Source organism: Scyliorhinus canicula, chromosome 17, assembly GCF_902713615.1.
Source record: "Scyliorhinus canicula chromosome 17, sScyCan1.1, whole genome shotgun sequence".
Lineage (NCBI taxonomy): Eukaryota > Metazoa > Chordata > Chondrichthyes > Carcharhiniformes > Scyliorhinidae > Scyliorhinus > Scyliorhinus canicula.
Genome location: NC_052162.1, coordinates 81,056,075 through 81,081,078, shown reverse-complemented (window position 1 = coordinate 81,081,078; position 25,004 = coordinate 81,056,075). Strand labels below are relative to the sequence as shown.

The 25,004-nt window shown below is 43.8% G+C and overlaps 1 protein-coding gene across 1 annotated transcript; it reads right to left on the bottom strand.

The window, feature by feature from the left end:
* Positions 1–1,848: 1,848 nt before the first annotated feature.
* On the bottom strand, positions 1,849–24,820 carry LOC119952479 (interleukin-13 receptor subunit alpha-2-like). The gene is made up of 10 exons (XM_038776272.1): positions 24,516–24,820; positions 21,595–21,690; positions 21,326–21,477; positions 18,552–18,705; positions 15,321–15,441; positions 9,724–9,908; positions 7,333–7,478; positions 4,807–4,954; positions 3,594–3,723; positions 1,849–1,937 (listed from the first exon to the last, which is right to left on the bottom strand). Exons 2-10 carry the CDS (start codon positions 21,668–21,670, stop codon positions 1,898–1,900), a joined length of 1,152 nt encoding a protein of 383 aa, XP_038632200.1. The 5' UTR covers positions 21,671–21,690; positions 24,516–24,820; the 3' UTR covers positions 1,849–1,897.
* Positions 24,821–25,004: the final 184 nt, after the last annotated feature.

Below are 25,004 nucleotides of genomic sequence, written 5' to 3'. Positions count from 1 at the left end.
ATAGTGCATCTGGTGCACATTTCCTATTAATCATATTCCCCATCCAAGGCACTCATTTTACGAGCCATACTACAAAAAAAAAATCAGTTTGAAAATTAAACTTGACAGCAACTCGCCAAGTTTCTTCAACACCACCTTCCAAAGCAGCAAACTCTGCCACATTAGAAAAGTAAGGGTAGCAGGCACACAGGGAAAATCACCACCCGCCAGTTCCCCTCCAAGTCACGCACCATCCTGTCTTGGAAATATATCACTCTTCTTTCACTTTCTTTATCTTTGAAAATATGATTTTTTCAACCGATTGTACATTTTGCAATTTGAACTGAGAAAGAGTAAACTGCTAAAAAAAAATGCAAGGCCACGTTCCAAGGTGGAGGCGAAAAACCAACAAATCATCCTCAGGGCAGTGTGACGAGAGAGCGACATTACCTAGAATCGAGACACAGGTCAAAACTCTTAACTGTCGAAAGAAGAGGCATGAAAAATGCAAATTGCTGGATACTGAAACAATGACTGTCATGGGCAGACCCACCCAAACTCTCTTGCAATGACACAATGGGTGAAGTATTTCAAAGCCAAGGCTGCCAACCATTAGAGAGAGGTTGCAAGTGATATAGGTGGTTTCAAGAAATTGCTCAGCAAAGGAAACAAGCTGAGAGCTGCTCTACCCCTCTCTCTCTTTTGGAACGAGAGTCTCGCCCTACCATAAACCTACCACTAAACTAATACCAGCAATTGGAGATCTCGTAATAGTTGCAAAATCTTCTATATCCAACTGTATTCGAGAAAGCAGCTAACATAAATCAGCCACCACGATTCAAATCTACACCTCAAAGACAATCAAAGGACTTAAGGCCATGAAGTCATGTTGCAGTTGTACAAAACTCTGGTGCGGCCGCATTTGGAGTATTGCGTGCAGTTCTGGTCGCCACATTATAGGAAAGATGTGGAAGCATTGGAAAGGGTGCAGAGGAGATTTACCAGGATGTTGCTTGATATGGAGGGAAGATCTTACGAGGAAAGGCTGAAGGACTTGAGGCTGTTTTCGTTAAGGAGAAGAAGGTTAAGAGGTGACTTAATTGAGGCATACAAGATGATCAGAAGATTAGATAGGGTGGACATTGAGAGCCTTTTTCCTCGGATGGTGATGTCCAGCACAAGGGGACATAGCTTTAAATTGAGGGGAGATAGATATAGGACAGATGTCAGAGGTAGATTCTTTACTCAGAGAGTAGTAAGGGCGTGGAATGCCCTGCCTGCAACAGTAGTGGACTCGCCAACACTAAACGCATTCAAATGGTCATTGGATAGGCATATGGACGATAAGGGAACAGTGTAGACGGGCTTTAGAGGAGTTTCACAGGTCGGCGCAACATCGAGAGCCGAAGGGCCTGTACTGCGCTGTAATGTTCTCTGTTCTATGTTCTTAATCATATATTCCAACTTTTTTCTATTGACCCTTAACTGCCTTGTTTCTGATACCCGAGTGTGTGTGTGTGCATGCGCATGTCCTAATGACTGCACGAGGGTCAAATTCTTGATGCTGTGTATTTCCTATTTTTCTCGGGTTTAGTGGTTAATAAATTTGCTCTTTCTTTCACTCAAGGAAACCTTGTTCGATTGGCTCACAGCTCAAAAAGTTAAATACATTCTGATTTGGAAAAGGCAAATCCTCGTTAAAAAAAAAAGAAACTTAAAAACTTTTTGCTGCGACCACTGAAGAGGTTGGCAAGAGGGGAGGCAGTTCACCCCTTCTCACCTGGTCGTAACAAAGTGAAATTAAAGTTAAAAAAATACTATGTAACAATTGAGAAATACTGCTATTCAGCAATACTCAGACACCATGAACAATGCTTAACAGTTTATGTGGATGTTTTTTTGTGATGTTCTTGATGTCCTAACTGAGCAACACATTCAGTTTCTTCTTTGCAACCAATCTGAGAGAAAAAATGATCAGGAAATTAGTTAGAAGTACAAATATTACTACACCTCAATATGAAATGTCTTCACCATTATATACATCAGATATGTTCAGCTATTTTTTACTAAAGCATGATACCAATCTTTTATTAAAATCAATATCCGTGCGAGGGAAACATTTTAAATATTTAACCACGACCTTCGTCATAAGCGACACATTACAGCAGAGGAAAGGGTACACTGAAACCATGATTATATCCAGCAGAAGAAGCTGCCCAGTGGAACAGTAACAATAATGAGTATTAACATTAATGATATCAGTTTCCATATGATTATTGCAGTCATGTAGTAACGAGTATATTTTTAATCATATTTTTTAACCAGCTTAGGATTTCTGATTATATTTCAAAAAACATGACTGATTTGATGTTGGGAATGGGCCTCATTGCCATTGCATTAAGAGTATAATGGGAAACCTGTACTTGGATTTCCAAAAGGTGCAACATCAAAGTTAACTAGAAAGGATAAGGGAACATGGTGTCGGGTGTAACATATTAACATGGCTAAACAATTGGTTGGCCAACAGGAAGTCGAGAGTAGGGAAAATTGGGTCTTTTTCGGGATGTTAAGCAATGCCACAGGGTCAGTGCTGGGGACTCCACTATTTATAATCTACATCAATGACTTGGATGAAGGGACCAAATCTATGGTAGCTAAATGTACCGAGGACATCAAGATAGGTAAGAAAGTAAGCTGTCAAGAAAAAATAGAGGGTCTGCAAAAGGATATATTCAGGTTAACTGAGTGGGTAAAAAATTGGGCAGATGGAGTATAATGGGGGGGGGGGGGGGGGATACATAAACTTGCCCACTTTGGCAGGAAGAACAGAAGAACGGTATACTGTTTAAAGGGGGAGAGATTGCAGAACTCAGTGGTCCAGAGGAATCTGGGCATCCCTGTGAATTCATCCAAACAGGTTAGTATGCAGGCACATAAAGTGATTGGGAAGGCAAATGAAATATTGGTGTTTATTATGAGGGGAATAGAATATAAAAGTAGAGAGATTTTACTGGAGGTGTACAGGGCTTTGGCGAGACTACAGCTGGACTACTGTATACAGTTTTGGTCTCTATATTTGAAAAAATATACAACTGCATTAGAAACAGTTTTGAGAACGTTCACTCGACTCATTCTTGGGATGAAGGGCTTATCTTATGAAGAATGGTTGAATGGGTTGGGCCGATACACATTATAGTTTCGCAGAATGAGAGGTGATCTTACTGAAGCATATAAAATGCGGAGGGGACTTGAGAGGGAGGATTACCGGGAGGATGTTTCCTCTTGTGGCGGAGACTAGAACTTAGGGACACAGTTTAACAGTAAGAGGCCTATCTTTTAAGACAGAGATGAGGAGAATTTTGTTTCCCTCTGAGGGTCATTAGTCCGTGGAATCCTCTTTTCCTGAAAGCAGTGGAGCCTAAGTCATTGAACTTAATCAAGACAGAGCAGAAAGGTTTTTAATAGACAAAGGAGATAGCTAAAATGAGGGGCAGTCAGGAAAATGGAGCTGAAACCACAACCCAGATCAGCCACGATCTTATTGAATGGCAAAGGTGGCTCGAGGGGCTAAGTGGCCTGCTCCTGAGTCCCAAATTCCTTTTAAATGCTCTTACCTTTTCCATCTGATCCAGGAGAAGAGAGTACCAACACACAGTGCCAATGTGAATAGCACTAAAGCCATAAGGACAATCAGTTCTGCGAAGAAGTTACGTTTGATCACATCTTCTCCACCCTGTGAAGGTTCTGCGGGTACACAGATCAGAAATCAGCTTTCATCCATTGAACACAAGTCAAAATAATAATAATCTTTATTAGTGTCGCAAGGAGGCTGTTACTATCCCATCTGTTTTACCTCAAGCCCGTATTACGTGTAAAACTACCCATTAAGTCCAGTGAATGCTCCAATAAATGTAGGCACCATTGCCACTTCCACCTTTCTCCCCAAGATTAAGTGACCTGACTGGTACAGAGAAACTGCAATCGACTTATTAAATCGGTTGTGGCTCCTTTGTCCAAACATTTTTTTCACCCCACAGTGTGAACTGTCGATCCCAAAAATAGTTCAACCTCTTAATAGTCACTGTTTTGCCTTGATCGGGTTTAATTTTTTAAAAATATTAAAGGGAAGAGATCTTCATATTTCTGACAAATTTGGTCCTGGATCTTTTCTGAACATTTGCCAGTGAACATAGAGTGAAACAATAATTTGGCAGATTTGTTAAATCTGGCTAAGGTGTCTTCCCTCTACCACTTACCGCAACCCCCCTTCCCCCCCCCCCCCCCCCATCCCCCCTCTCGGAATACAATTATTTTTTTCTTATAAAGTCACTGAAATATTTGGGTGTATAGGCCTTTGCATACATTGCACTGAAGGGCTATTTTCTGCTGGAATTCTTCTTGTAACTGACGTAATTACACGAGGATTGTTCAGAGTTATGGAATTCCATGTTTCTTAATTTCACAGTAATGATAATGTATCTCGCTAAAGTTAAGACACTGCTCTGACCAATAGCTCATAAGAATGCTGGTATTCTAGAAAGCATGTCGTGTGATTGCCAGCTATCCTGTTCTACATTGAGGCAGCATCCCTGCCAACACAGTTAACTATATCCTGATACTTTGGATAATTTAGCTCCGTGCGAGAAAGTCTGACAGAAGAACAAAATGTTTTTTCTGTTTCGTTTCACGCACTATGTTGTTACTGCAATGTAAACTTTGATATCATCTAACTATACAAAGAACGTAAGAAATATAATTGTAAAGGTTTGCATTCATTTTCACAAACACTTCTTCCACTAGATTCAATTCTTTGAGTCGTGAACATACCTGTCAAGCATTGGATGGAACCCCAGTCACTCCAAATGCTCTCATCAGCACAAAACATATTAACAGCTGCTCTCACACGGACACAGTACATTTCTTTAGCTATCACATTCAGAGTTGTCGAGGTGACTGGCTCAGGAATTACTTTAGACTGGAAACAAAGCACAGTATTTAAAAAAAAACTTCCAAGCATAGAAATAGCACCACACACTTCATGGGAGACATTGGTGTAATGTTATTGTCACTTGACTAGTAATCCAGAAACCCAGAGTCACGCTCTGGGGACCCGGGTTTGAATCCTGTCATGGCAGATGATGCAAATTAAATTCAATAAAAAGACAAATCTGGAATTAAAATTCTAAAGATGACCGTGAAACCATTGTCGAAAACAATCTGGTTCACTGATGTCCTTTCGGGAAGGATATTTGTCGTCCTTACCTGCTCTGGCCTACATGTGACTCCAGATCCACAGCAATGTGGGTGACTTTTAAGGCATTTAGGCCTTCGGGGATGGGCAATAAATGCTGGCCCAGCCAGTGACGCCTACATCCCATGAACGAATGAAGAAATGTTGAAAAAAATATTTCCAATAATTGTTGCCATATTCCTGATCTGACAAAGGGTTTAACCACTGAAACGTTAACTTGCCTTTTCCCTTTATTAATGCGGATTATGTTTTGTGCTTTTCCAGCAATTTCTGTTTTTATACTGGCTTAAATTTTATTAGATCATAAAAAAACTGGCCAATTCAAAAAATTGAGAGTGTTCAAATGGCGATAACCTGAGAACTGACAGCACTTTCAGCAATTTTATAAGTACCTATGGAGGGGTCATTCTCAGGGAGCGGGTGAATATTTCTAAAGAGACGGAAAGATGGCATGGGAAGCAAAACAGAATGACAAGATGGGGTTTAATTAGGAGGTACACATTTTGAGAGAAACAGAAGGTATACTAGATTGGACCTCTTTGCCGTTCAAATTATAGAGCTGATAAAAATAAAACTGAATATTGGACGTAACATTAAACCAACTGGGGAAATGCAACAATTCTTTTCTCTCACCAATTTTCTCTATCCCTTTCTCACAGGTTCTGGGGAATAGATCTTGGGGTGCGTTTGCCTTAAATTTTTCATGTGTGAATACCACAGCGGAGTCTAGTCTGGTTTGTATCTGGTGTTTACACATGTGCTTGTAGCAAGCGGAAGAAGGAGCACCTGCTGGTTCCCCTCTCCATACAAAGGGCATTTTGGTCAGTAGAAAGGCACTTAGTGCCAGGCTAGCTAACTTAATACAAATCAAAGATCGAACGTAGATCACAGAGGAAATGAAACAGAAAGGTATGCCAAAAATATCAACTTTTCAAAGAGAACATGACAGCTCAACCATTAGGACAGATGATAGATAGATGCATCAAATCCAAGAGACAGCTCTGCCCAGGGAGAAGATGCTAGAGGAGCAAGTCAACAGAACTGACATTTCTGCTTAATGCAATTGAAGCTTGGGAGCTATCTAACTAGGTTTGCAGACATTGGGATGACATTTCTCCGAATGCTTTACGTCAATACAAATGTCAGAAGTATTTTTTTTCTAAAGCAGATGGCTGCACAGATGGAGATGTTGAACCAGATCCATTGGCAGAGAAAGAGTGACTACGCTGCCTTTCATTTCAACTCAAAACGTCAGTGACTTCAAAGACAAGAAGAGTAAAAATGACAGATAGTTTAGAGATCAGACAAAATATTCTTGAACAATGTTCCAGTGGCTAAGTAATTCGAGCCAATTTTGCAAGGGAAAGGAAAGTTAGGTAAGTACATGGCGGAGAAAGTAATATAAGAACATTTTGCTAGGGTGACATGAAGCAAGGAGGAGCCTGCTGGTGTGCAGTTCAAGCATTGGCAAACACCATGCTTACAGGTTTGTTTCTGTGCTGTACAATCTTTGTAAGCTGAGGCAATTGGTGCAGAGTATTACTAAATGGAAGTGCAGATTGAACAATCAGGATAAGAAGGTCAGTTCAGCAGCTTCATGAACATAATGGCCAGGGCGGCACGGTGGCACATTGGTTAGCACTGATGCCTCACAGTGTTCGGGACCTGGGTTCAATTCCGCACCTTGGGTGACTGTGTGGAGTTTGCACCTTCTCCCAGTGTCTGTACGAGTTTCCTCCAGGTGCTCCGGTTTTCTCCAACAGCTCAGGATGCGCAGGTGAGGTGAATTGGCCATGCTAAATTGCCGCTTAGTGTGTCCGAAGGTTGGATGTGGTCACAGGGTTATGGGGAATGGGCCTAGGTAGAGTACTCTTTCAGAGGATCGGTGTAGACTCGATGGGCCAAATCTGCACTGCAGGGATTCTATGATAATGGCTGGGAGATTGGCAGAACATGGGTTAGGGGGAGGGCATAGATTCACTGCCTCATTCTTTTGATCCCTATACCTACTGAGTGAGACTTCATTCAGAAAAAGCATTGCCTTAGAATATCTAACCTACTGTGCCAAGCAACTTGTTTGTGCAGGTAATGAATCTGCCTACCTGCCAGTCAGAGCTTTTCCCACGGAATTGCACTTCATATTCCAGACAGTGAGGCTTGATTTTGCTAGCTGGAGGCTCCCAATGGACATAAATTGTATCTGTTGTTGATGAGGTCAGGTTAATCTGATCAGGGGCTGCTACCTTAACTGAAAGTGCAACAATTTATGAGTACAGCCACAAGCATCAGTTCAATGAAAGCTAAGCATTAATAAGGATCATTTAAGTGACTGATTTGACAATGTTAAATTACGTTCATTTAGTAATTAGCTTGTATTTATCAAGGAACCCTCACACCTTTAACAGCATGTATAGGTGCAGGACAGCATACCCCCAGTTCTGTGAGGAGTAATGTATTCGGAGGCCCTGCCTCTTTCGGGGGCTGTCACAGAGTTCTGTCATCACACGCAACAAGGCCTACAGCCAGTTGCCTCAACCACCACAGAATCCAAGGTCCCTAGCAGCCCTAGTCTATTGTCCATTCTCACACCAAGCAGGTGACTGATGCCATATTTGGCTGGCTGTGGAGTGCACATACTCAAATACAAGACTTCATTGATTGTATACACAAATCGTCCTTCACACAATGCAACTGTCTTCATCAATTTCACTGATTCCACTCACCTAATGTGCAAGCGGCATGTGTTTGCCATTCTGGCAGTTGTCACAATGCTTTGACCTTTTTATTAATCATTCTTTCTTGAGACACGAGCAGCATTGGTAAGGCCAGTACAAATTGCACCACAGGCACCAACTCCTTCAATATCTGATCTGAGAAGGCTGAATGGTACTGAACGTTGCATAATCATCAGCAAACACTCCCACCTCTGACCTTATGAATGGATGAATGGAGGGGAGATTATGGGTGAAGCAGCTGAAGATGGTTGGGCCTGGGACACCAGCCTGAGGAACTCCTGCAGTGATATCCTGGAACTGAAATGGTTACCCTCCAACAACCAGCTTTGTGCTAGGTACGACTCCAATCAGCGGATTCCCATTGACTTCAGTTTTGCTAGGGCTCCTTGATGCCACACTCAGCCAAATGCCGTCTTGATGTCAAGGACTGTCACTCTCACCTACTCCTGAATTTTTTGGACCATGTTTGGACCAAGAGCCAAGTGCCCTTGGTAGAATCCAAGCTGAGCATCAATAAGATAGCACGATCAATGACACCTTCCATAACTTTGCTGATGATTGAGATCATACTGTTTAGCAGGATTGCATTTTTTGACAATGCGCCACCCCCCACCCCCCACCACAATCCCCCCCCCCCCTCACGCCCCATAACACTTGGTTCACAGCTCCTCCCAGAAATCTTTGCTCAGAGGTCAAACTTTCATTGAACTCACAATGAGCCCTCACTGAACATTCATTCACCTTTACTCCATGTACATTTGAACCAAAAATCTGTCACGATATGCAGACATGCAGATAATAATATCCAGACATGCACAGACAGGCAGCTAATGAACACAGAGAACAGGACATGACCAATGAGCAGGCAGGACACTCAGGGGTGGTATCTCACTATAAAAGGCACGAGGCACTCACACACCGCCACTTTCTACTGATGAATATCTACAGAGTGAGTCAGGGTGTATGTACAGTGTCACACCTCCAACACGTAGCCAAGAGCTAGACTGGTTCAGTCATACAGAGTAAGCACACTTAGGTTAGCAGAGAGTCGAACTCATAGAGAACTGTGCTAACTGTGCTACTGGTTCAATAAATCAGATTGAATTAACTTCAAGGTCTGGAGTATCTTTTGGTTAAAGCTACATCCAGTGTTATCCCAGAGTACATAACACATCAAAATTATTCCTTGCTTCTAGAAATAATCATTGTTTGGAGTTCCTGGTATAAACAAAGGAGAGCGTGGATGTTATAAGCGCTCCCTTTGCAACAAGAAGTGATGTGTGAGGGATCAGTGTCGTCCAGAGTATCAGAAGAACTTTCTACTCCTTTTCAATTAGGGGAGGGGGGGGGGGGGGGATCTGTCGCAGGCAGGAATATATCACATGCTGTATTATTAATGTTGATGCTATTCACACCATTTTCTGTTAAAGGAAAATTGTTGTCTCAAAGATAAAGTAAATACTGCGGCACTTAAAAGGAGTACAGACTGGGCAAGTTCCAAGCTCATTTTCTGCATTCTGACATGTTAACTCATCTCACCCAGAGTGGCAGCCAAGGTTCAACAATAGGGTGTAGCAGCACAGTGCTTGGTCAGATCACTTGGAATCAATGCCCTACATTTAAAATGAGAATGATACTGGGTGAGACGCTTAATACCTATTCAGGCCTGTTGACTGGCACTCATTATGAATCACTTTGAGCTAACAGTGCAAATTGAAAAGTAAAATACATTCATTAAAATATATAAGTTCATGTTACCTAGATCTTGAAGCTGTAACGTGTAGTATGCTGGTCTCACTGGCCCCATGGTTGAGGAGCCATTTATACATATGTTGAAATCACTGAATTCAATAAGATCGTCACTGAGGAAATGGCAGCCAACAATACTCTCCTGATTTCTAATGTAATGATTACACTCCGTTGTTTCGTCCAGCTCTTCATGCCTGATAACATTTAAAAATTAATTACTTACAATAGAGTTTCCAGCAATGAGTACAAGGCACAGGAAGACATACTTAATGATATACAATGGGCAGCATTCTCCGTTTGGGAGACTGTTGCTGCAGGGACTGAATAGTTTGCGATTCGTGTTTATGTTGGGGGCATTATTCAGTAAGCGAGTCAGGACATGCAAATAGACCAGCACTCTGCCGGTGTGAATTCCGAGTAATTCCCAGCCCAGCGAGGCCACTGGGGCTGGAGCTGTTTTTAAAAAAAATGTTTTTATTCTCCATTTTCACATTTTCCTCCAAAGTTCCCACCCCACCCCCAAACAGTAAACGGTAACAGATACAAAGTCAATCCCCTGAGCAATAACAACAATCCCATCCTCCCACCACCCCAAACAACGGCCCACCTGTCAATATATGCATCCAATAAAACAAACCCTCCCACGGTGGAAACAAAAAAACGAAGGAGAAAAAAGAAAGGAGTCCGGGTCCGCCCATGGTCACCCTAGAGTCCACTAACACCCCCCGGTCACCCTAGAGTCCACTCCCTCCCCCCACACTCAACGCCGTCCAACCTCTGAAAGAGTACCGTATGTGATACCCAAGAGTTGTAAACCCCTCCCCTCCAACTCCTCCCGCCCACTGCCTCTTGTAAAACTCCTTCTCCTTCCCCCAACCTCAGTTCCTTCCCCCCAACTTTCCACTCCGGCTAGACCACTCGGACACTGTTCTGCCAGGCTCCGATGGCCGCAGCCCCTCCCCCCACCTCACTCCCGTTCACTGGCCGGTTTAAACTGGCCAGCGCAGAGGCCCCCGCCCGGGTCCCTTTCCCCCTTGCCCGGCCCTAGGAAAGCCCAGAAATCCCCTTTGCTCATATACCCCACATATCCACCTACACCCCAAAGCGCCCTCACTTCGAGTGCAAGTCCCATCACTTCCCTTGTCCAAATATATACACCATTGGCTCCTTTAGCCCATACACCCGGATGCAGTGAAACAAAAAAGAAGAGACAAAAAAGAAGAAAATACAGTCCTGAGGTTACATCGGCACATGGCTATTTCTCAATTTCTCAGTTCTGCCACAGTCCTTCTGCCTTTGCAAACTCCTCCTCTGCTTCTGCCGTTCCAAAATAGAAGTCCTTGAGCTTATAAGTCACCCTCAGCTTCGCTGGATATACAATGCCGCACTGCACCTTGCTGATGTACAATGCCCTCTTCACCCAGTTGAAAGCAGCCCACCTCCTCGCCAGCTCCACCGTAAAGTCCTGGTATACACTTATACCAGCTCCAGCCCACTGCACCACCCGCTTCTTCTTGGCCCAGCACAGGACCTTCTCTTTCACACAGTACCTACGGAAGCACAAAGTCACGACTCTTGGTATCTCACCCGCCTTTGGTACAGGCCTCCCCGGCCGATGAGCCCGATCCAGTTCATATCAGGAGGGATCCTCCCCCTGCCCCAATAGTTTCACCAGCATAGCGGCAAAATACTCAGTCGGCCTCGGCCCTTTAACTCCTTCGGGCAGCCCCACAACCCTCAGATTCTGTCGCCTGGACCTGTTTTCCAGGTCTTCCAATTTTCCTCGCAGATCCTTGTTCACCTCCATCGCCTCCCACATCTCCTTCCCCATCGAGGTAAGTTGATCACCGTGCTGCGCCACCATTTCCTCCACTACCTTTAGCGCCTCCCCTTGCGCCCGCACCTCCGCCATTGCACTCGCCACCGCCATCGTCACCGGGGAAATCGACTCCTCCACCAGCAGACTCAAAACCTCCCTCACCTCCTTCCTCATCGCCTCAAGGTGTTTTGTAAACTGCCTTTCGAATTCTGCAGCCATTACCTTAGTTATTTCTTCAGCCTTCAGCAATGCGGCCTCCCCTGGTGCTCCAGCCTCCTTTTTCCCTGGTGACCTCTCCACTCCCCGAAGGGCCCTCAGCTGTTCTTTTACCGGCTGTTTTCTTTCTGATCCTGGACATCTTCTTCTACTGTGCCTCCTCCCTGCCTTTGACGCCTCCGTGGACCCTGGGACCAGGCTTAAAGCCCCGAAAATGCCGGTCCCGATCGGGAGCCATCACCGGAAGTAGCTGGAGCTGTTTTTAAGCGTTCAACTTACCGCACCTTCACTGCAGCCATGGAGATGGCTGACAGAAGACCTGCCTCCGAGGTCGGGAGTCCGAGGTGGACCCAGAGCTCCAGGCCAATGAAGAATGGAGGGACAGACTCTTCCCCAGGGTGGGCCGCAGACTCAATCCTGCCCTCCTGAACACCATCGGGGGGTTGGTGGCAGAAACAGTCAACGCTAACAGCCTCACTGGGAGGATACAGCTGGTGACTCAGAGGGGTGGAATCTCTGGTGAGGCTTCTGCCCTGAGAGGGGCATGGTAGAGGTGTCCTCTGGTTGGGGTGAGCTCTGCTGATCCCCTGCTTCCTTGGCAATGGGCCAGTGCTTCTGAGGAGTGCCAACCTCCTGATAGGTTCCTGACTTTGCTTGGACCTTGATAATACAGCTGGGGTTTTAAGGTCTCCAGCGGGTCGGCCTGGGTGGGCTCACAGATGGCCAGAGGCTTTCTGAGTATTTAAAGGACACAGGCAGCACTCAGCAGTGTAAGCACCCAAGAGTCTGTAAGTAGCACTAAAGGGATGCGTTTAAAAGGCAGACTGCAGAAATGGTGGGCTGAGCCAAGCCACCCTGATCCCAAGGGTACACTCCAGGTCCATGGAGATGGCACCACCCCTACTGCCGCCGGTGTGGGCAGCCGTCCCCCAGCAAGCCCGACAGTTTTCAATTGTTTTTCAGTGCTCTTAGCCCCCTGATCCCATCCGCAGGTATGACGTTGAGTCCCCATTTATAAATGCCGAGGTGCCGGGCTCGGACCTCGATTTTGGCCGGATGCTCGATTGTCCATCCGAATAAGATTTGCACTTCCGGCGTCGTAAGGCACCGATTCAATTCAATAATTCTACCGGTGACATTGTGCACAATTTTCTGCCAAGCGGACCTTTTCATAACTAAAATGGGCGTGTTTAATGTGAAAACAGCAAGCTTCTTCCATGTTTTGATTTTGTTGCTGAATTTTTAAATAGTAATTTCTGTTCAACAGAGATCTAATAATTGCCGTATGCGTTGCTTAGCTTTTCTCAAATTTGCACATTACCAGTGCACCCTTTCTCAAACAAAAGATGCTGCAACCAGAATTTGTTAAACATAAATTGATTGTTTTGGTACAAAATGTTCAGATATGTTAATTTATTATTGACAAAGACCATTAGGGCAAAAGGCAACTGTGGTGAATGTATTCACCATTGTACAAGCTGTCTGTGTAGCACTGTGGGCCAATAGTAATGTGATCTCCTTTACAGGTATTGTACTGGAACCTGGTGGGCTCCGCATCCGGCTCCGCGCCCCCCCCCCCCCCCCCCCCCCCCCCCCGGATGGTATATCGACCAGCCGCCTGGGGGCAGTGTTCATTTTGTACAGCAGACACAGGCAGGCAAGTTCTTGGTTAATAAAGCCTAAGTTCACTCACTCTCATCATCTCGCAGTGAATTATTGGTATAACAGCAACATTAAATGCAGAGACTCTATCTTCATTGCAAAATGTGGATGTAACTGAGAGTTACAGCCTGAAAGCACGTAGCAAAATTAAGCCTTAAGTAATGGTATTCATAAATTAAAAATTAATGGTTTGATTTTTCTCAAAGCAGTTATCCTTATTTCATTTTTTTTTAAAAGCAAAATTTGTAGTTGGTTGGAAAGTGTAACCCGAAATGGCGTGAGCAGCAAGCAGGCAATGTAAATTAAACTGAATTATTCTGTTGACGAACACACTACAGTAAACTGTACTGAAAACATTTTGTTTTACTGCAACCATATGAGATAATTAGTTTTAAATTAGCATATTTTTTTTACGTAGTGCATATTTTCTGGTACTTCAGCAATACTGGAAGAAAATCAATGAGCAAGTGTTGACCCAGACACACTTGTTCTTTAATTATATATACATATTGATCATTTAATAAGTGGTCCCAATTGTGTGGTGGTAATAGGAGTGAAACTGGTAGTGTTCACATGATCCACTGTTTTGAAACTGTCAGTAACTTCTGAAGTCCGTACATGTGTAGTTAAACACAGAAATGAGTCATATTGTAATAATATGACGCTATTTGTCATATTGCACAAACCCTTGTTGAATAAGGTGTAATTGTGTTTTAAATTTGTAACTATAGCTGCAAAACCTCTCTGGCCCTGAAAAAAGCAATTTTATATTGGTAGAATTTCAAATTCCTCCATGATGGTACTAATCAAAATTTTAAAAATCTATACATTGTTTTAAATTTTGATATGTCACCTTCTCGCTTCATGCCATATGCATCTCCAACTCATTTATTTTGCGCTCTAGAAAATGTTAAGTTAAGGATATTAGTGTGTTTTACTTTCTGGTTTGGTGTCTTTTGCAGATCACCAAAATGATTGGCTGCTTACCCTTCATGAGGACATCACTGTTTTCTTGATACCTGGCGATCCAGCAGGCCAGTTGGATACAACTGAGGCTTTATTGCTCTAAGATGTGTGGCCTCCCACAGCAGCTGGCGAAATGGCTGCAGCATGGAGCACATACACATTTATACTCCGGAGCCAGCAGGCAGGGACTACCGACATACCTGTAGTACAGGTCCTACCATACATCACCTAATATAGCAGGGGCGGGTTTAGCTCACTGAGTTAAATCGCTGGCTTTTAAAGCAGACCAAGCAGGCCAGCAGCACGGTTTGATTCCCGTACCAGCCTCCCCGGACAGGCGCCGGAATGTGGCGACTAGGGGCTTTTCACAGTAACTTAATTGAAGCCTACTCGTGACAATAAGCGATTTTCATTTCATTTCTTGACCTAATTCCCCAGAAAGGGGAATGCCCACACCACAAAAAGTTATTAGATCTTTGCGGGTAACTTTGTTTGAGAGTTGTGGTAAGCGCTGTCACTTTGTTACTGTCTACAAAATCCACTTGATTAGAAGATCAACAACATGGATTATACTTCATTTGGTATAGGGCAGCACGGTGGTGCAGTGGTTAGCACTACTGCCTCAAGGCACCGAGGTCCCAGGTTCGATCCCGGCTCTGGGTCACCGTCCGTGTGGAGTTTGCACATTCTCCCCTTGTTTGCGTGGGTACGCCCCACAACCCAAAGATGCGCAGGATAGGTGGATTGGCCACGCTAAATTGCTCCCTTAATTGGAAAAAATGGATTGGGTACTCTAAATTTATTAAAATTAAAATACTTCCTTTCGTATATTAACAAAAGAAGCAGTTCGGTGTTCCTTTTCTCATGCCTTTTCCAATGCATCAACATACTTCTCTTTACATGAACCTATTTTTTATTTAGCTATCCGTGCTGTGGTACATACCAGTAATAAAGTCTGTAACTGGTCGCATTTGGAGCACTCATTCCATTCTGCCACCTGCAGTCCATATATTCCAGGTTGTAAACAATGCATTGTAAATCCCTAACTTTGGAATCCACGTGTCCTTTGAGGAAAAAGAGAATGTTAATTGTTATATCTGATCAGAAAATGGCTGGCTACACTTTATTAATTGTAAACAAGGTGTGTGGTGGAGATGTGGATATGTTGTATTATATAATAAAGGGATGTACATTCAAAACAATCTGTTTAATACCTCCACATAACAATGAAAAGCTTTTTAAGTCTATCCACTGCTGTAATCATGACAGCATGCTGGTCAATTTCCTCACAGCAAGATCTCTCAGTAAATAAATGGCCAGAGAATCTGTTTCACTGATGTTAGATGAAGGACAAGTGTCGGCTAAGACGCCAGGAAAATTCTCCTGCTCTTCTTTGAATACGGCCATTGGGTCTTTTATTTCCACCAAAGAGGGAAGGTAGGGCCTTTTAACATCCAATCTGAAAAGTGGCATCTCCACCGATGAATTCAGCCTCAGCATTGCACTGAGATGTCAGTCTGCATTGTGTGTTCAAATTTATGGGTTTGGATTTGAACTTGCAACCTGCTGACTCGGAGGTATAAAACATACTACCTCCTGAAAATTTATATATGTCAACAACATGGGCCTCGCAACTCAAGTCCCCAACTTCAACACCTCAGGCCGATCCCTAAATGAGGACTTGTCAAAACTTGAACAATTCTGTAATACTTGACAACTCAAGCCAAGCCCTGCAGAAACAGTATCCAGCTTATTCAATCTTTACAATGCAAAAGCCAAGAAGGATATTAACATCCAAATGAATGGAACACTATGCTGAACACCACGTCGTTGGCACCCTGTCCTGGCAAACATCACACCTCAATATCTCTGCTGACCTGAAACAACCCACAAAATGATAGAAAAGGTTTGCAAAGCCCCCCACCTGCCACTTCATGCTGACCTATTCAGCCCACCCAAGGTACGACTCACATCAAGAAGGTCGGTCTGTAAAAGCCCTTCCACACAGGACTTCAATGCAGATTCCACCTGGACAAATGAATGGGGATCATTGGACATGACAGACAAGTATCTGGTCTCAAACCCAACCTAACAGCCACCGGGTTTCAACCTTCCAGGTTCAGGACCGGCCAAGGCTCCTGCTTGGTTAATCTCCACATTAGTGCTGGCCCCCTGTGCCTGTGGGAGAGAACAAATTATACACCACATCATAGAAGAATGACCAATGCACAGCCAAGGCCTATACTCACTCAACAGAGGAGGACCAGAAGAAACTGCTTGACTTAGAAACTTCGCATTCGCTAAATAAATCAGAAGTACATGCAAGTACTGAATTGAGACAGACATCTTTATATATCACGTACACCAAGGCAAGTTCAGAAAATAACAAATTACAATGAATGGCACTTAAGACTTTTAAAAATTGATACCCTGTTTCGAATTATGGCATCGGGTTTGAGTTTACAACATTGCCAGACCATCTTTTATATTTTTATAAACATGATTTATACATGTGATATGTTTTGAATGAACTGCGGCAAAAGCTCCCACCAAAACACCGAACTCCCTGCACCCTTCTCACACCAAGCCAGAAGGTCGTCATGGAGACAGTTGCTGTGGCCTAGAGCCCAGAAACCAGCAATCTGTTTTTGAAAACTGGGAAACGAGGCATCAATTTAGTGGTGAAAATCGCGTCCTGCTCCTCTGGCTGTCCTCCCGTTGATTACAATGGGAATCTTTCGTGCCTGCAGTCTGAAGCTGTTAGCCAGGCTAGTTAGAGAGAACGGTGGCTGTGGCTCTCCAGGCAGAGGACTGGATGCATCGCAACGAATGTCTGAAACCCATGGGAAATTAGGTCGCAATTTGCTGTCTTTTCCCACTAATGGAACCAATCTCCCATTTTTAACATTTTTCTCATGGGGAAAATCAGTTCCAAGTTATAACTTTTTGACTTACAACACGGTGTCGACAAACAAGCTGTGTCGTAAGTCCAAGGACTGGCTGTACTATTGCTTTTGATTGACTTGGACTGGCAAAGAGGGCAGATAAAAGTAATGTAGTAAGAAACTGGTTTTCCCCATAGTCAACCAAGTTTATAAACTTCCGTTCCCCTCTCACTCCATTCTTCTTTCAGGCACTAAGTGTGAGGAGATCATGATATCTTTGACATCAAAATTGGCGTTATCCAAATGACAGAACTTAAAGCCTGGCAGAACTAATCAATGTTTATGACTTTGTTTTCGTCCTACTTGGCACATTCTTAAAGAATCATTTAGTGCTGCATTCACATCAATGATCACAGATGTCGCATCAACTTTGAATAAGAACCTCAGATTCACTGTTACTCTCCCTTGTTCTATCTGCAGTATCTAACACTGCGTGACTCTGCATTGGCTTTAGTCCAATAACAAGGAATTTAGAAAGATGCCCAGATACAAAACCAACAGTGCGTCACATCATTTCAATGACTCTAATCTATATTAACAGGACCTTTCTCCCACTTACATTTGCATACTCCTGCGTCACCAAGATCTCTGGCTTATGCCTTGACTCAGTTGACCTGATAGGTCATGTTCAGGTATCCAACCTCCGTCTATAATCGGGGACACCACGACCAGCAATTGCCACACTAATATTAATCATGGAGTATGTTCATGTTATTGTCTGCAATGCAGCTTACCAATGTTCAGAGCATATGGGCAGTTTTAGTATCCATCTTTAAAATGGATCCATCAGAGGAGTTGTTTTCTGCCAGTTAATAGATAATGGTGGATATAAATTGGCCTTCTGCTAGAGCTGTGCTAGTCCATGCTTGGTAAGAATGGACTCCTGAATTATTACATTCAAGGTGCTACAAGTTAGCGATCTTGCTGCTTATGGTAAAGAAATTAGAAATTAAATATACTTGGGATGCAGGTGTCAGGGGCTAGGCCATTTATTACCCATTGCTAGCTGCCCATTGAGAAGTTGGTGGCGAGCTACCTTCTTGAATCACTGAAAGGCACACAATTATTTCACTTGTTTAATGAGGCAATTGGAAACATGTGGATATAAATCCAATATTTCAAGTTACTTGCCTAGAAATATAATGAAAATATTTTATGATTTATAAGTATTATTGTCATTCGCTGCTTTACAAAGCAAAGGAGAAAATCTTCTGCCCGTGGTGATTTACCTTCCATGGGTGGCCGGTATACTGTTTCAGCCCAGTCGCTGTGTAGTTCGGTTCTGTTTGTACACTGTTCTCTTACGAATGTTTGGATTTTCACTTTTATGCCCTTGTTGAGGTTAAATCCATCTGTGTATTCCAGTTGTTTGGTGATTACCCGCTGTCAAAGGAAACAAATCCGTCACAGTTTAAAACATAAAAATATCACCCATTCAACTCTTCACAAGAGCGGTGGAATGGACATTTAAATTTACCATAAATTCATTTATTTGTCTCAACTGGGATTTCTGTGAAATTATTCTCTAAGAAGAGTGTTAAATCCACAGTAAGCAGAATGCATAGATGATAGGTAGAAGTTAAAGACCAAGGTTTATTACGATATAAACCCAAACTCCTTCACTCCCCTTAGAGTCTCCTTCTCTGCCCTTCACTCAGGCCGGGGTTTTTAATTGGAGTCGGGCTCTCCTTGTTCAGTGGAAGCTCCGCCCCCTTAAAGGGGCAGTTCATATTCCGGGGAGGACATGGGAAACCGTATGTTCCACTGGGGTGATAACAGAGAGGAAAGATCTAAAATAGATAGAGGACTTATTTTCATTTTTCTTTCCAAGGTGAAGAACATTGCGGTGGGAAATTATTAATTTTTTCCCCTACAATTTTCTCCCATGGTCAGTACAAAGCAATCCTATGTGTGAAGTATAACATAATCAGCTTCTATTTCCCAGTTCTAACCAGCCGAACTAGTTCCTCAGCCGAGACCCAAAACAGGAGCAAAGCCACAGGTCATCATTGCCAAGCTTCACTGGTTCCAAGATAAAGGGACACATCCTAAGTTGGAGTGGTGATGGGGGTGGGAGGGAGGACAGAAAGGCACATGAATGGGAGGGGAGGGGAAACACAACGGGCAGGGAATGGAGAAATTGCTCCCAAGGGGAAGCCACCGCACTGGCGAGAATGCTAGCACACGGACGTATGGGGTGGGGGGACATGGCTCAACTCCCAGCAGGGAGGGAGTGCCTGGTGGAAGTGGTGGAAAGAACACTTAATTGGGGGGGGGGGGTGTGGGTAGGGGGAGGTGAAAGGGATAGGTGGGCTCTGGGGGTGGTGGGAGTTAGGGGTGAGGGGATTGGAGGCGAGTAGAACGCCGGTTGCAACAGGTTGCACATGGCGACAGAGAGAACAAAGATATCAGAAATGGCCATCTTGGAAGCCCCCCAAATCCGGGCCACCTCCACATGGTGAGTATGGCGGACTCCACAGGAGTGGGGACAGAAACCCTCCCCCAATAGAATAGTCACCTGGAATGTCAGGGGACTTATCAGCCCAGTGAAAAAATACAGAGACTTCACCCATCTGAAAAGTTTGCGAGCTGATGTAATCTTCTTCCAAGAGATGCATCTGAGGGATAAGGGCTGACTGAGGGTAAGGAAGGGCTGGGTAGGAAAGATATACCAAGCATGCTACAGGACAAGGCTAGGGTGGTGGCCATACTACTTAATAAGAAGAGAACTGCATGCCAGAAGTAGTCGTAGAAGATCAAATGGGCTTTTTCAAGGGCAGGCAGCTAACAGTGAACATCAGGCACCTGCTGAACATGAGAAGGCCTTCAACAGGAATAAATCCAAATACCTCACAGCAGCAATGGAACAGAGTGGGTTTGGGCCAGGTTTCACCTGCACAGCACTCCCACGGCGAGCATACAGACAAACACCACCAGCTCTGGATACTTCTAGCTGCACAAATGCACGAGGCAGGGATGCCCGCTGTCCCCGCTACTGTTTTCCCTGGCAATTGAGCCACTGGCGATCGATTTTAGAGCAGCAAAGGGGGAAAATCACAGGGGGGTCAGGGTAGGTGAGGCTGCCAACCACATCCACATGTTCTGGTCTTGCCCCAGACTTGTTGGACACTGGACGTCCTTCTTCGAGGCCATGTCCAAGGTTGTGGAGTGAGGGTGGAGCCTTGCCCACTGGTGGAGGTATTTGGGGTATCAGAACAGCCAGAGTTCATCATGGGGAGAGGGGCAGACGCTCTGGTCTTTGCTTCCCTGATCGCCCGCTGGAGACTCCTGCTCGGTTGGCGATCGGCAGCGCCGCCCAAAGCTGCAGAATGGCTGCCCGACCTGGTGGAATTTCTCAAGCTCGAGAAAATAAGGCTGCTACAAAACATGGAGGCTACTCACCAACTTGTTCCAAGACCTGTTTGTAACAGCAAACATTTAATCAGGGAGGAGGGGACACCAGAACAGAGCACAAAGCAAGGAAGGGAAAGGGATGGGGGATGAGGACGAGGACAAGGGGGAAGGGGGGTGGGAGAACAGGAAGGGAGCGGGCAAGGAAAAGAGGTGGGGGAGTGGAGAATACATCAAAAGGCAAGTAGGAGAGAATTCTTTCTTCCTGTGTTTTCTGTTGCATCTCTCTAGATTGCCTTGTGACCCGAGCAAAGGCACCCTGCATAATAAGTTTTACGAGTCGAGACGATATACTCTATGCATATCTGAAACTACTGTCTTTGTTGTCATTTATGTTGATACATGTGTTGGATTTGTCTTACTCTGTAACTTCTGATATAGAATGCCAAAAACCCAATTAAAGAAATAATCAAAAAAAAAGGAAATTCAGCAGCCAATATGTGCTCAAACAAACAGCAATGTGATAATGATCTGTTTTTGATTGAGGACTAAAGATTGGTCATGACACCAGAAACACACCACGGGGGAGGGGATGTGGAAAATCCTGCTCTATTGGAAAAGTGATATTTCATATTCAATAAGTTTCATTTACCTTACAGTTTGTTGAATCCACATTACAATAGGACAACATGTACCGGACCACACACAACCTCTGGCTGGTTAAAATTAGTGGAGCTTTCCAACGGATGCGAAGTGGACCCAGATGGCCCAGGTCTGTGACCTGCAAGTCAGTTGGTGGATCAACTGGAACAAGGCAAAATCTTTGAAAAGAGGAATTCTGAATCAAAAGATTTTTGAAACGTTACAAAATTGAAGAACATATTTTAGGAAGTGTACAGCATCCGATCCTTGAGGTCGTACCTGAAGTTAGCATCTCGGATCCAGCATTTGGCCATAGAATTATAGCAAGAAAAGCTACAATGTTGTCCAGTTCCATGGTTCAGTATTCGCAGTTGCCTTGAATTAGAAAAATCCAAATACGATAGAGCCAGTTAGCTATCCAGTCTTATAACCGTAATTATCCATTTCCAATTTACGCATTAAAAAAGCAACTTTGGTGTGTGTATAAAAAATAGAACATTAAAAATATTTTGGATTGTTGTGCAATTCTCTACTGTAAAATGGCCATTATACTTATGTGCTTTTGCTTGTGAGGAAGTTAAGCATTGTTAAAAACTTTAATGCACAATTCAAAGCTACTTTGCTTTGATATTTTCAACTTTTTACTTTAGATGAAACCAGTTTGGATTTTGTCAGTGTTTAGTCTTGGATATTGAACCACAATATCCAAATTACTGTACCTTCACAAATATTCAAAAGATAAGTCTTTCAGCAGAACATTGCAATATGAATATATTTTCCTGTTAATTATTTCTAAACTTTGTGGTTGGAAATGCAGTTCTACAGAATGAAATGCTTTGAGTTGACGAAAGCATGTATCTCTAATTGTGGTCAAAAGTACTAAAGAAGCACAAACACTAATATTAACATACGAGATACATGACTACCAGAATGAGCCACATCAACATTTGCATTCCTTAATATCCTCTTTTCAATTTCATTTTGTATTATAAAAGTACATTATTTATAGTAACTCTTATACCTCAATATAGCTTCTGTATTTCACATGTGTGTGTTTGGAAGTGGGAACATTGGTGTGTGAATAAGATCTGGGATGGTAGCAATGCTGAAACATTGGTTTTACGTTTAGACAAAGGAATTAGCAAAGATGGGGTTGGGATTTGGAAGCATTCGGAAACTGGGAGGGGTTGTGATTGTTTGGGAGCTCTGGGACTTTGGTACCAGGGTTAAGTAAGAAGGAAATATTGTCTGTGTGCTGCTTTTTGCCTCTTAGACAGAACAATGCACATGTATATGCATAGATGATGTTGCTTAGTTATTCCATCAAAATTGAAAGAGAGTCCCTGAGGTGAGCCTTTTCCATTTGAATATCGCACCATTTGGTGTCACCTTTTAGGATCTTGGTTTGTTGCACCCTTAACACTTCTGCTGGGATTCACACTTATTTTTGTAGATGTCGGACCTTCACTTCCTGATTAATGTAAAGTAGTGGTATTTCCACCTATCCTGCCTCTTGATGTATCTCGTCTGTGATCACTTAGAAAGGTAATGGCCTGGTAAAGTGCTACTTGTTTAGCATGAATGCCCTGGATATTACACCGATAGTCATCCCAGACTCTAAGGCACGCGAACATTGTCTCCCTCCTGCAATGGCCTCATATCTTGTCCATCCTGTAACACGCTCTCTATGCCTTATCCCTTCAGCTTCTCTAGTAGATCTTTCCAGAATGCCTATATGGAAGTGGAGATAATGACCAACTCCATAGTGCATTAAGATTGCATTATTTTTATCTCTCGCTGCAAATACTGACAAAATCATCAATGCAATCATTGGCTTTCTACCTTTATCAAATGAGCTCCAGGAAACACATTCTAAAATTAGTTTTCACTTTGAACTAGTCGTCTAATGTTGACCATTACTTTCAGGATCCCTCTGGTCAGATTCCGACAAACCAAAGGTATTTATTCTGCATAGCCCTTCATTTGGCTTGTTCTTCTGCATCCACAAATTTGTGGTCCAGGAAGCAGAACTCCATTCAGTGTTACCTGCGACATACTTTCCAGTTCATCTGGGGGAATCTTGCTGCCATGAATTCAGCCTTTTAGTACTTTCCCTCCAAAGGAGCAAGCCTCAGTATTAGAGCCTGCAGCCAACCATGATGTCAACCGAGCTGCACTAGCAGTGTCATGAGTCAGGGTTTGATTCCGTCCTTGGGTGATGATCTTATTTTTTTCATAGAATTTACAGTGCAGAAGGAGGCCATTCGGCCCATCGAATCTGCACTGGCTCTTGGAAAGAGCACCCTACCCAAGCCCACACCCCCACCCTATCCCCATAACCCAGTAACCCCACCCAACACAAAGGGCAATTTTGGACACTAAGGGCAATTTAGCATGGCCAATCCCCCTAATCTGTGTGGAGTTTGCACATTCTCCCCGTGCCTATGTGGGTTTCCTCCCACAGTCCAAAGATGTGCAGGTTAGGTGGATTGGCCATGTTAAATTGCCCCTTAAGTGTCCAACCGGTGGATTACGGGGTTATGGGGGAGGGACTGGACCTAGGCTAGGGTGCTCTCCTGGATGGTCAGTGCAAACTGGATGGGCTGACCCATCTCTGTGACACCAAGGAGCAATTTAGCATGGCCAGTATACCTAACCTGCATATCTTTGGACTGTGGGCGGAAACCCACCCAGGCAGACATGGGGAGAAAGTGCAAACTCCACACAGTGGCCCACGGCGGGTGCTGTGAGGCACTGTGTCACCGTGCCAATCATAAAACTATTGCATTTAAGTCACTCAGTCACATGACACAGCAACAACAGTACTTGCTCGAAATAGTGGGCAGTGTCACCATGACAGAAGTACTGGTGCTCCCTGGTAAGTGATTCTCGGGAATAAACGTACATTTGTACATCAACAGGGGAGAAAGTAAACTTTGGTTCGTGTTTAATCATTGACGCAAATTCCGCGCGCGCGTTATCTCCTCGGAGAACGAAATAGCAAACAATATTCAATGCGCGAGCAGATCGATTGCTTTGAAATGTCATCATAGCTCGCTGATTCAGAGAAAAACAAACCAACAGATTTACATTGCGGACAACTGTTGTGTGGATTCCGCAGTCTGTGGTAAAGCACAGTTAAAAAACAAAAAAGTGGACATGAATTAACGCGCGAATCCGCTCAAATTGGAAGCACTCACCTTGGTTTCTCTGTCGAGCTGCCGGTCTATCTGACTGAACCCCACACAGGATGTAACAAGGGCGCTCACTCCAGCTCAGTACTCTATTTCATTTGAACTGCAATCGGTATTTATGGTCAACCTCAGTGACAGATTTACTCCTTTTTTCGAAGTAACAGGTTACGGGATGTGCTAACCTGTTTAATTATCTTCTCATCGGTTGTTCATCATGTTCCCGGGTAACGCGATTGGCTTATGGACATCCTTATCACCCTAACCCTTCTCCAAAATAGGACCTCCCACTGAGGCACAGCTTTACGTCGGATTCCTCTGGCAGGGATTCACTGGAAACATCAGCTCGCGGCGTAGGATACCCACCTTTATAGGAATAAAGCCTCCAATAAAGCACTGTGTGCGCGCGCCCTGGACCATTTCCCACTTTTTCTTTCTTAATCGGGTTGGTATCAAATTAGCCATACACTGATCGTGCAGATATCCTCTTTTCATAAC

What these genes read in the sequence shown, in the direction of transcription:
- LOC119952479 (XM_038776272.1), bottom strand. Translation starts at nt 21,670, where the DNA reads ATGGAACTGGACAACATTGTAGCTTTTCTTGCTATAATTCTATGGCCA. An exon ending in ATCCGAGATGCTAACTTCAG is followed by an intron (nt 21,478 to 21,594) that starts GTACGACCTCAA and finishes GCCTTGTTCCAG; the next exon opens with TTGATCCACCAACTGACTTG. An exon ending in TGGATTCAACAAACTGTAAG is followed by an intron (nt 18,706 to 21,325) that starts GTAAATGAAACT and finishes TTCCTTTGACAG; the next exon opens with CGGGTAATCACCAAACAACT.